Source organism: Juglans regia, chromosome 12 (assembly GCF_001411555.2).
Source record: "Juglans regia cultivar Chandler chromosome 12, Walnut 2.0, whole genome shotgun sequence".
Lineage (NCBI taxonomy): Eukaryota > Viridiplantae > Streptophyta > Magnoliopsida > Fagales > Juglandaceae > Juglans > Juglans regia.
The window spans coordinates 30739869-30752423 of record NC_049912.1 but is presented as its reverse complement, the minus strand read 5'-3'; the positions used below and the strand labels follow the sequence as shown (position 1 = coordinate 30752423).

At 29.3% G+C, this 12555-nt stretch overlaps 2 protein-coding genes across 7 annotated transcripts; one reads left to right on the top strand and one right to left on the bottom strand.

The window, feature by feature from the left end:
- Positions 1 to 266: 266 nt before the first annotated feature.
- LOC108983034 (high mobility group B protein 3-like) lies at positions 267 to 3648 on the bottom strand. Of its 5 annotated transcripts, none has more exons than XM_035683185.1 (8): positions 3531 to 3648; positions 2695 to 2782; positions 2287 to 2415; positions 2136 to 2193; positions 1978 to 2022; positions 1375 to 1455; positions 1213 to 1287; positions 267 to 509 (listed from the first exon to the last, which is right to left on the bottom strand). In XM_035683185.1, the coding sequence occupies exons 2-8, from the start codon at positions 2763 to 2765 to the stop codon at positions 468 to 470; spliced, it is 501 nt and encodes a 166-aa protein (XP_035539078.1). In that variant the 5' UTR covers positions 2766 to 2782; positions 3531 to 3648; the 3' UTR covers positions 267 to 467. The 5 variants fall into 5 exon arrangements, with proteins under 5 accessions (XP_035539078.1, XP_018810097.1, XP_018810094.2 ...); XM_018954552.2 differs by having other exon boundaries at positions 3410 to 3536; XM_018954549.2 differs by lacking the exon at positions 3531 to 3648 and adding an exon at positions 3410 to 3519 and having other exon boundaries at positions 2106 to 2193.
- A 4143-nt stretch (positions 3649 to 7791) lies between these two features.
- On the top strand, positions 7792 to 11029 carry LOC108980035 (protein yippee-like). Of its 2 annotated transcripts, XM_018950848.2 has the most exons (6): positions 7792 to 7884; positions 8077 to 8204; positions 9857 to 9900; positions 10407 to 10515; positions 10617 to 10672; positions 10769 to 11029. In XM_018950848.2, exons 2-6 carry the CDS (start codon positions 8109 to 8111, stop codon positions 10851 to 10853), a joined length of 390 nt encoding a protein of 129 aa, XP_018806393.1. In that variant the 5' UTR covers positions 7792 to 7884; positions 8077 to 8108; the 3' UTR covers positions 10854 to 11029. The 2 variants fall into 2 exon arrangements, with proteins under 2 accessions (XP_018806393.1, XP_035539076.1); XM_035683183.1 differs by having other exon boundaries at positions 7862 to 8204.
- The last annotated feature ends 1526 nt before the right edge of the window (positions 11030 to 12555 follow it).

Here is a 12555-nt window from a genome sequence, read left to right as displayed (position 1 = left end):
TCGGCAGCCCGTCGTGATCTGTGGACATGGATGACGACTGTGCTGGGAGCCTGGGAATCAACGGACGTGGATACGAGCCCCTGGTGTTGAACAGAAGCATCGGACGGAGAATATGCTGGCCATCGAGTCTAGACTTGAATCTATGATGCAACACTAATATCGACCTTATATCACCGTGAAAATTTTAGTTCAAGTATGGTTGATTTCTTGTAGAATTTTAATATCTGTGTCAGATTGATATTGTAGGGCAAATTTAGTAATGCAGATAGAAGAAACAGATGAGGAATTAGTATAGATACAAGTCAGCTTTCAATTGACGAGGGTGATTACTTAAGCAGTCTATAAGGGTTGCATTCTCCATCTCAGGGAATCAACCTTATAAAAACATGCCCAAATGTACAACAGTACAAGGTCTATAGCTCGTGCACTGGACACTTCACATAATCAAATTACACGGCATGCCCGATTCAGTCATCGTCATCGTCCTCGTCGTCCTCATCATCTTCTTCCTATACACAAGTAAAAGCCAACTTGTGTTAGGAGAGATTTATATAAATGAAACAATCTGATGGGTAATGGAAGGTAAATAGACGGCCAGTAGGTATATAGGGTATGATAACAAAAAAAAAAAGTCAAGTACTGCTTACAAACCAATTGCCACTTTTAGTTTTTACCAACAGCAGGCCAATATAAAGTTCACAAGTTCGTAACTCTCCGCCTAGGCAGAAGGGTAGTTCTCTCATGCATTCAGTAAACCTAACTGTTTTAAATCCAAGGATGCGCGTAGGAGGCAGGTAAAATAAATTCTTTAATCAAGATGATGAACAAAAAATACAGAGAAACACAAAAAATAAGGTTCAGAAAACTTGAGTTGTCAGTGATTTCATATGGACACAGAGACAGGAGAAGTAAAACGAGGGTGGCAGGATATTATCTCATGATGAATAACTGATGACATTGAATCGTTTATGTAAATCTAGAATAATTAAGTCTCAAGAGCACTTTAAAACTCGAATGCTTATGCTGCTAAATGGATTACTTCGAACTTCGAAGTGCAGTTTATATTTCTAACTGGACAACCAAAAACGTAAGCAATGGTTAGAAATTAGGAAAAAGAACAAATTTCTTTTACTATTAGATGAAAACCACTACAGCAAGACTTGAAAGGAAGGATATGCAGCTAGTATGCATGGAGTTTTAGCGTGTAGCTACCTCCCCACTTTCCCCATCATCTTCATCATTTGGTGCAGATTTTGACTGTTCATCTTCATCATCATCGACACTTTCCTGAGTTAATAATTGAGTCAAGAGACTAAAAGAAGCAGCAAAGGATGAGGCCTTAGATCCTCTTAAACAAATGTTCCAAAACTTTACCTGTTTTTTGTTGTATGCTATCATAAGCTTCTCATAATCTGACTTCTTTTGCGCTGCTTTCACTTCATACGGAGATTTCTCCTACCAAAATCGATTCCAATAAAAAATCAGTTAAGAAATGCAAAGAGCATCTACATTTCTGTAGCTACGAATCAAACCATGTAAGGAGAATAGAACTTACAGCACTAAAAAACTTAATACCCTTTCCATAACTAGTTATAAGTCTGAGTTATATCAACCAATTCACATATCTGCTAAATTTCCAACTTGCCAAACCAATCAAGGGATGCATATGTCCATTTCCATCATCCAGTCCTTTCCTCAGCCCAAGCAATACAAAATAGTTAAGGGCACCTGTAGGCTACACAAGACTGGCATTGGCCTGGCCACACCACTGAAGTTCCAAAGTCATCAAACATGTGCTTGGTGCATAGCCAGGTCTAGTCGAAGCAATAGTGAAAGGTTTATGCAGCGCCTTTACAAACAGAATCTATAGGCTTCCAAGTTAAATTAACCAGCATAGGAGGCAATTGCACGACTTATTGTCCTTAATTCATTTTAAACAGTTCAAGTACCTTCCAAGGGAAACACTAGAGTACTTACCGCAGCAGACATGGATTTCCACTTCCCACCCCCTGCTTTCCCAACCTTCAGCACAGCATCGAGTAGCTAGATTAGTTTCTAGTCCAGATAAAATGGCTTATCAAACTCTCACAACACATGGAACTAACATGGACACATAATATTAGGTAGCTGCTTACAACTGAAACAGCCTTCTCGTTGGGATGCTCTTCCTTGTAAGTCTTTCTGAACTCTTCACTGCAGTAATTCCATTGTATGCTTTCAGTGAGTCTTTACGAATATGAAAAGGAAAACCCTGCACATCAACCATTGGAGAAAGGATAGACTTACAGAAAAACAAAAAAGGCAGTAGCAGGCCTCTTCGGTTTGTTAGGATCTTTCTTGTCCAATTTTGTTTTCTTGGCCCATTTCAAGCGACTATTATCAGCCTTAACTGCTGCCTTTCGCTTTCCAACCTTTCTGAAAATGGAAAACATGAAGACATCAGCATTCACTAAAGAATGAAACAAGGATGTCCCTAAGACTTGCTAATCAATATTTCACGTTGAAGCTAACATTACAAAATCAGACGAGATATTGACAGATCACTTCCATAAATAGATCATGGTGTTAAAAAAATGGAGGAGATATTGGCTTGATTTATGGAAGTGATCTGTCAATACGAGAGGTGGCACTGAAAATAACCAAGTTATTCAGAAAACATCAAGGAATACAAAATTTAACAGACAGGATTAGTACCTCTCCTCAACTGGCTTTGATACTTCCAATTTGTCCTTCCTTGTTGACGCTTTTACCTTCGCAACCTTCATTGTCAATATAAAGATCCCTGACACAACACAATTCGATCAAAGACAAGACTATGCAGTACACCATTACCTAACTAGCAGATTAAGAAATGGAAATGATTTGAGTTTGGCAAAACTTCGATCATCACGATTGCAGTCAACGCAAGAGATGATTGTCATTGTTACCCAATTTATTCCTACACATGTTAAGATGTGTTTAGCGTGACATCTGAGTTTGGTTTTCAGTAGCTGTGATCACATAAGGTATTAATGTTGATTCTTGAAGCTGAATTAATGTTCATTCTTCGATGCATAAGCCACAAAGTACAATACTTTTGCCCTTTATTTTTTCCAAAAGAAAATTGATCATCTAAACACATCACATGTCAGCAGACCCTTTCTTTCTCTTTCCTTTCTTCTATTTTCTTTGCAAGTAGCGCATGGCAGCTTAAAATAATTAACTCCTATAACAACTGAGACAAGATACCCAAAAAAAGAGTCTAAAGTCATAACTTTGAAACTAAATAAACCCAAACTCGCTTAAAATAATTAACTCCTATAACAACTGAGACAAGATACCCAAAAAAAGAGTCTAAAGTCATAACTTTGAAACTAAATAAACCCAAACTCAAAGGAACGAACTTGGTACTCAGAAGCTTGAAAATTACCCATCAACGGGGAGGAAGAGAAAAGAAAAAACATTTGATATAGCCGAGGAATATCTTCACCATAGCGTGCCAATTTTGCAACTAAAATTTAATAAAACTATTAAACAGAGACCGGACGTACCTCTTTGATGGAAGAGAAGAGAGCGAACGGCAAAACAGAGCAAAAATAGCAAATCCAAAGACAGGGCAAAGCGATGATCGGGCCAAAGATGCCAAGAAGATATTTGTGGGAGGTCTATCAATTCGACACGTGGCAACGCTTCGGGGTGACTTTGGTGCGTGTTTGTTTTCGCCCACCCCTCCGGGATTTTCAACTTTTCACCTCAATTTATTAAGAAAAATAATATTTATAATTGTGAATATACAAATAACGTATAATCATTTTAAAAAAAATAAATTAATATAACATTTATATAAAAATAAATTAATTTTTTAATAATAAATTTTACTCTTTTTTAAAACGATTACACGATATTTACGTATTCTACGACTATATGTATCATTAATAATTTACTAAATCATTACAAACTTGCACGGTCCAAAAGGGAAGAAAATAAATTTAAAGCAATAGGATTGAAAAATAGAGTTATTTGCAAATCACATGCCACATGTAATGATCGAAAAATATATTAACAAGTCTATTTTTTGACAAGCTCAATACCATTGAATTGGATTCTACGATTATAATAAGAGTAATGATATATGTACTTATAATTTTATATATAATACTTATTTTATTAGTATTTTTTTTTAATTTAAATTTAATTTTATAATTTTATAATTTTTAATATATCAATAATTAATACATGAAAAAATATATATATTTTTTAAATACAGTTAACATTTCTTATTACCAATTTAGTTTCTTCGTGACTAGAATAAGCCCTACAAGGCTACCATTATTACAAATAAACAAGTAAAGTCGGAAGGAGCTATTGGATGGCTAGTTTTCAATTATGGGGTTTTTCTTTCTTTTTTTTTTGTCATTTTGTACCCAATGGACATAAGTAGATCATATATAAGATTTTGCTTTCAACTTATAGTTCACTAAAGGTTGGATTTATTATACTAACATAAACAATTACATCATTACAAGATTAGGTTTGGTACCAAACATAAGATATTTCCTTCATCAGAACATCCACTTACATAAAAAAAATGCCTTTCCTTTTTCCTTTTTTTTTTTTTTTTGGGTTCTCCCTTTAGAGATTTTGAGAATCTTAGATATCATATAATTATAGAGTTTAAATACTTATCTCTATTTTACTCAAGGATCCAAAAATTGATCTAAGAGCATCTTATTGGATTAGTCAAAATTAAGTGACAGTTTTGATGAATACAAGATAAATTTGACTTTTGACTATTTCATTTACATAAATTTTCACATTAGAATAGTTATTTTTTCATTATATAATAAAATAATAAGTTGAATTTGGTTTTAGTTATTCACATTAAATCTCCACATTAGATTATACATTTATTCATTATATGATAATGAATAATTAATAATTTCAAAAATATTTAATTTATTTAATTATTAATTTATTTAATTTTATAATATTTTACTATTCTACTTATTATATGTTAATTAATAATCATGTTCTTATTAAATTAATATATCATTAAGTCAAATTAATATATTAATTGTGATAAAATATGTGATAGAAAGAAAGGAAGAGAAAAATATTTAATAAAATATGTATTTGATGTATGTACAGTAACTTTTAAATTTGAAAAAACTTTTAAAAGTTACTGTAACTAAATTTTAAATATTTTGAATTTGACTAATTTAATGTGAGTATATTTTACTCTTTAATAACTAAATACTCATTGAATTTAACTTTTAATTAATCCAATGATAATGTTCTAAACACTTAAAGCTGATGTTTCTACACAGATTCCAAGGGAGAAAAAATTGTTAACGGACTAGTACAAGCAAAATTAGGAGCTGGACAAAGCATTCGTTTCGGAGTTTGAGTAAGAACTCTCGTGACATGTTTAGCACTATATTAGAGCTTGCAATTGGAATAACTATTCATGTATAATAATTATTCCACTTTTTTGGGCACTCCATTACTTGTGAAAATAATAATAAAATAGAGGAGTAAATAATTTGAGCGTGGGAAGTGACACCACCACTAATTTTGTCTATTTATTATGCAATTCACCTAAAGAGTGTCGCAGGTGATGTTTGGAAAATAAGATTAGATGAAAATTTTATAAATATTAGTAAGATAATTTGTGAATAGTAGTGAGATAGTTTATGTTTGAATAGAGAAATAATCTCATCTCATTTCATTTAATTATTATAACTTTTTTAAATTACTACATAAAATATAATAAATAATTCGATTTTTTCAAATTTTAAAATAATAATATTAAATAATAATATTATAACAATATTTTATTCAATTCATTTAAAATTATCTCATCTAATCTCATCATCCAAAGGAGTCCTTAATGTCTTATGAGATTTTAAGAAATATGATAGAAAAATTTGAATAAAAAATATTATAAAATTAAGTTATTATTATAATATAATTTTTATTTTGAGATTTGAAAATTTTTGAATTGTTTTTTGTTTGAAAAAAATTATAATGATTAGTTTGAAAGTATTTATATTTAAGAAGTGTTTGGAAAGAAAATGTGATGGAATGACATAGAATGGGATGAGATCAAAACTATTTTCAAACATCCCTTAAGTCAATATTTATTATCAATTTTTTATTCAATCCGAATTTAAGATTTTAAAATCTTTATATTTAAAATTTTTATCACATATAATTATATAAATAAAATTATAAATATATAAAATAATATTAGATACAATTTTAAAACGCAAAAACTCGAATACACCCTTTAAAAACATAAATTCTACCGTTAAAAAATAGTAAATTTAAAATTCATTCATTTATTTACAAAGATTACACGAGTTGCCCATCTTGATATTGTAGGTAGCATTATTTAAATATAAATAATATTTTTGATTTCTAAAATCTTTCGTTCAATGTTAGGTGCTGTTCAACAGTAATCGTCTCATTACGTAATTTTTTTTTAATTTTTTAATAATATAAAAAATATTAATATATTAATAATCACTTCATTAATTAATGAGTAAAAAGAAAAAAATTAAAAAGAAAAATTAAATCACTTTTTAATTAAGGGTATGTTTGGGTAGTGAGAATACTTGAGAAGTGTTGAGAATGTTTGTGAATAGTTATGAGTAGAGATTGGAATGAGTTTGTGGGTCTCATTGAGAGTATTTTGAGTTGTTTGGATGTGTGAAGTATGTTGAGTTATTGAATTTTAGATAGGTAGTTGAAAAATGTGTGGATCTCATAAAAATTATAGTGATTTTATTTTTAGTAATAAATATTATAGTGATTTTATTATAGTAATTTTTTAATATTAATAAATATTGTAGTGATTTTATTTTATTTTTATAAATAATAATGATAAATATTATAATGATTTTATTTTTAATTTATAAATAATAGTAATAAATATTATAGTGATTTTATTTTTTATTCATATATTATAGTGATTTTATTTTTTATTTATATATAATAGTGATAAATATTATAGTGATTTTATTTTTTATTATATATGATAGTGATTTTATTTTTTTATTTATATATTATATTGATTTTATTTTTTATTTATATATAATATTGATTTTATTTTTTATTTATATATTACAGTAATAAATATTATAGTGATTTTATTTTTTATTTATATATTATAGTGATTTTATTTTTTATTTATATATTATAGTGATTTTATTTTTTATTTATATATTATATTGATTTTATTTTTTATTTATATATAATATTGATTTTATTTTTTATTTATATATTATAGTGATTTTATTTTTTATTTATATATAATAGTGATAAATATTATAGTGATTTTATTTTTTATTTATATAGTATAGTGATAAATATTATAGTGATTTTTGGAAAGACTTTGATACATATTATAGTGATTTTATTTTTATTTATATATTATAGTGATTTTATAAATAGTGATTTTATTTTTTATTTATATATAATAATAAATATTATAGTAATTTTATTTTTTATTTATATAATATAGTGATAAATATTATAATAACTTTTAAAAAGATTTTGATACGGAGATAATTTATTACTTTTGATATATAGAATATTTTTAATAATACGAAAATATTTAAAAAATATTAAAATATGTTGGCTTCCTAAATTACGAGCGATTAAAATGAGAGATAAAATGTGCCGGGCTAGCATTATTCTTGTGCTGAACTGTTGCGTTTTCCAAAGAAAAGCTATGACCAGACCTACCCAAATAATCTAGCCTCGGGAGAAAGAGAACAAAAAAACCGTAGTATACACGTCTTGTCTTTTTACAGAGTCAGTAATTTAAACGGATGAAATGTGATCACTTCTCGGTCCGCGTTTATTGCAACTACAGCCTACATCGAAAGGCCGAAAGCAGGGGTAATAATATTCAGCGAATCTAGTTTTCTTCTCTCTCGTCTCCCTTTTGCTTTCTTCGGGCACAACTGCTTCATCTTCTTTGGACGTGCCTGTTCATTCAAGCTAGTGTTTTTTTTTTCTGTCCACTTTCTCAACGACCACCCTCCTTCTGATTTTTCATATTTTCATACGCTCTTCGGTTTTGTTTGATAGATTTAGGTTATATAAGATCTTTGTGAGAAGGCATGGGGAGGTTGTTTGTGGTGAATCTCGAGGGGAAGATCTATAGCTGCAAGCACTGCCGGACCCATCTTGCACTTTTTGAAGACATCGTTTCCAAGGTTGCTTTTGATCACTCGCCTTCTTTTAATTAGTTAAACGTCTCTAACTTGGGACATCGATGGAATTTGCATCGGGGTGTTGTTGATTTGCTTGGTTATACCTTTTTTCAATTTGTTTGTTTGCTCTTTGATGAATTTTGTACTTGCATTTATTTAAAGGCATGTTTATGTGATAATCAATACTGAATTGCATATGGTAGTATCGTTTTTTAATAAGTTAGTTTATCGATAATCTTTTTTTATTAGTAAGCTCTATTGATAGTACAAAAGATTTGTAGTATTTTTATCACTGTGGAGAACTAAGGTAAGAACTGAATAATGAGAAGAAAAAAAAACTATTTAGGTGTGTGATCATCATTCATAGCAGTATTTCGTTCATTATGGGTAGTAAGTAATTGGTAAATCTGCTTATTTGGTTGAGTATTGATCAGACTGTTGGAGTGTTTTGACCTCCAAAATTAGGGTTGATTCAGGGATTATGTCTTTTGATTGTAAATTTCGTTGTAATGTACATATATGTCTTGTTTTTAAGTACGCTCAAAAGCGAGCTTGATAAAGCTTCCCGAGTAATGTAATCTAGGATATTGTGATTAGAATTCTGATTGCTTGCATTCCCGATACAATATAGTTATTTGTGATCTAGAAGCTCAGGGGATCTATCTCTTTCTCTCTCTCTGTTTCTAATTTCTTCATAGCAGGTTGTTTTTTTAATTGTATTTCGGGTTTAAATGGATTCTAATGCTTCATTGTCGGATATCACGTCTTTACGTTCTGTATCTTAGGCCATGTTTGGAAAGTGAGATAATTTGAGAACATCTCATTTCATCTCGAAACTTCTCATAATTCATTCTCAAACATCACTCAAATACAAAACATTTCAATTTCAAATTTTTAAATTTTATACTTTTTCATCTAGTCATTACAACTTTTTGAAACTTCCAAACAAAACACAAAAGACAATACAACTTTTTCAATTTTTAAAATAAAAATAATATTCAAAAATAATATTCAAATAATTTTTTAACTTTATAATATTTATATTCAACTTTTTCTCTCCTTTCTCAAACCCATTAAACATTTTATATTCATCTCATCTCATCTCATCTCATTATCCAAACACGCCCTTAATGAGGTAAAATACCTATGAAAAAATCTCAATGGGGTGTGATGATAGTAACCATCCCCAACAGTATTAAAATTTGGGTATGTTTTTAAATTGAGAAGTGCATTTCTTGTATGTTTGTGTCTTCAACTTGTGTTTCTTAACCAATCAAAATGATTTTTAATCAGTTTCTAGTTGTATGAACTGCATGCATACAGAGGGAGCATAAACGACTTTCTCAAAACTTCAGGAATGTTTCTAATCAGGGAGAAGTATCTTTGTCATTTTTCCTTTTTGAGAAAAGCATCTATAACATTCTGACCATAATTGTGTCTTGCAAACTCACATAGATGCTTTTATGCTTAGATACACAAGTCCATGTGTATATGTGCACGAATATGCATCACCACAAGTAATACAATTGAACAGGACTAATTGGCGCCAGTTACTTTCCACATGTTAATTTCCACTGTCCAACAAATGTTGATTGAGAGTTCTATAATTAGCAGATGTTCTGATTACATGTTCTGCTTGTGTTGTTTTTATTCAGTCTTTCCAATGCAAGCATGGGAAAGCTTACCTCTTCAAGAAGGTGTAAGTTTCCTTTAATTTTGGACATATCATCATCATACAATAACACCAAGTAATCTGCCTATAGCTATCTTTGAATTGGACCAAAAACTCTAAAACTTGCCAATGCCAGAAATTTCAAGTTACAAATATTGTACTGACCGACCAAGAAAATGCTGTGCTATTGAAACATACTACTGTTTTGTGCTTCAAGAGACATGAACAAGATCAAGTTTGTACATATCATGCTCATTCTGGAACTGTCTGAAGATATACATTTTCTCAGTTGCCTTTACGCTTTACTTATCATATATGCTTAATGAACTTGGTTTGTTTTCTGTAAAAAAGTTGTTTTTCTTTACTTGCACCTATGTTTTTTGTATCATTTTCGATCTTTAGATGATCTGAGTAAATGCGATATTCCTGGAGGAGATGATTAATATGGCCAGCCCCACTCACATGCTTATTAGAAATCATAATAATTGATGCGTTTTCTTTTTGGTTTCATTCTCATCTCCTATTCTTGACAGAGTGAATGTGTCTGTTGGTGAAAAAGAGGAGAGAATGATGATGACTGGGTTGCACATTGTTGCAGACATATTTTGTGTTGGATGTGGATCGATAGTAGGGTGGAAATATGTAAGATTTAGAGGCAGCGACTTACAAAATTTCTAGTCTATATTTGTTCTGTGATAGCTGTTTTGATGGGTTTGGTTTTTGTTTCCTTTTTTCTTTTTCAGGAGACTGCCCACGAAAAGAGCCAGAAGTACAAGGAAGGAAAATCTGTGCTTGAGCGGTCAGTAGATATTTGGAGAAAGAAAATTCTGATTTTATATATTATTATTATTATTATGGGTTAATGATGGTTGTAGAGTTCATTATTTTTGAGCAGGTACAAGGTATCAGGTCCTGATGGAAGCAATTACTGGGTAAGCCATGGAGCACATATTGGTGGCAGTGATTCAGATGATGCTTGACAACTCCATTTTCAATTGTACATTCTTTAAATCCCCAGTGTTCTTATTTGATATTTCAACTCATGTGAAATGCGAACTTGTAATTCCTAATTTCGGATGCTGGCCCAACTGTCAGTAATGGAAGTATTTCCTTTTAAAAAAAATTAATGAAAAGTATTTGTTGTTGATTCCAATAATTTTGTTGTTCTTCGGGCATCCGATGAATACCGTGTTACTTTTTGAATTGGTCAGTTGCTATTCAACTCCCAATGTCGAGTTGAGTGTAGCTGCTGCCCTGTAGTTGTCTTCTCATACGAACCTTGTTATCTATTCTTTATGAACTCACACCAGTAATACTAAAGTCTCGTTGTTTTTATAATTTTTTTCAACTCATTTTATCTTATCTAATTATTATAACTTTCTTAAGTTCATATAAAATAAAATAAATATTTTAATATTTTAAAATAAAAATAATATTAAAAAAATGAAGGTTTAATTTAAAAATAATATTTTTAAATGAAGGTTTAATATTAAAAATAATTTAATATTAAACCTTCATTTGTTTTTTCAATTTATTTCAATTATTTCATTTCATCTAATTATTACAATTATTTTAAATTTTTATAAAATAAAATAAACAATTTAATTTTTTTCAACTCATTTTATCTTATCTAATTATTATAACTTTCTTGAGTTCATATAAAATAAAATAAATAATTTAATATTTTAAAATTTTAAAATAAAAATAATATTAAAAAATGAAGGTTTAATTTAAAAATAATATTTTTAAATGAAGGTTTAATGTTAAAAATAATTTAATATTAAACCTTCATTTGTTTTTTCAATTTATTTCAATTATTTCATTTCATCTAATTATTGCAATTATTTTAAATTTTTATAAAATAAAATAAACAATTTAATTTTTTTATAATTTAAAATAAAATTAATATTAAAAAAATATATTTTAATAATATTTTATTTAACTTTTAACATTAATTTCAATTCATCCCATATACAAAAACAAACAAGGCCTTAGATTGCTGCCACTTTTAATCGGTTCTTAAGGTACCTCGTGACGTAAGCTTGTTGATGTCCTATAAATGACTTCATTTCACTTCTTACATTGGTTGAGAGACGTTGAGTTGATATCTCTGATTTAGACTGAAATTTTGTCATATGAAACTGCCATTCAATTGGCAGACTTTAAACTCCTTGTACATTGAAGAACCAAAAGTTTAATTTAATAATTCAATGGAAATCTTAAGTTATGTAGCCTATATTCTAAAAAGAATAATCAATGGTACAATTAAAATCTCATTAAAATTTTATAAATAGTAAAAACTTCTCATTTTTAAATAATGTAGAATCTCATACACCAATTACTCTGATCCTTATTATATGGGATGTCACAATCTCCCCCGCTTAAATTCTCAAAATCCTTGTTGGGTCAATCCATCGTAGGTGGCATAGCTCAAGTCCCACATTTTTTTGTTGGAATAGGCTCTGATACCATTTGTAATGCCCCAATATAAAACTTATACCACATAACCTATACTTCAAAAGGATTAGTTAATAATACAATTGAAACTCATTAGAACCTTATAAAGAACAAGAATTTCTCATTCCCAAACAATATAAAATTTCATACACCACTTACCCATATCCTTATCATATGAGATGGCACATTCAATCTACTGGAACTCTTTTTTTCCTGTGTATTAAT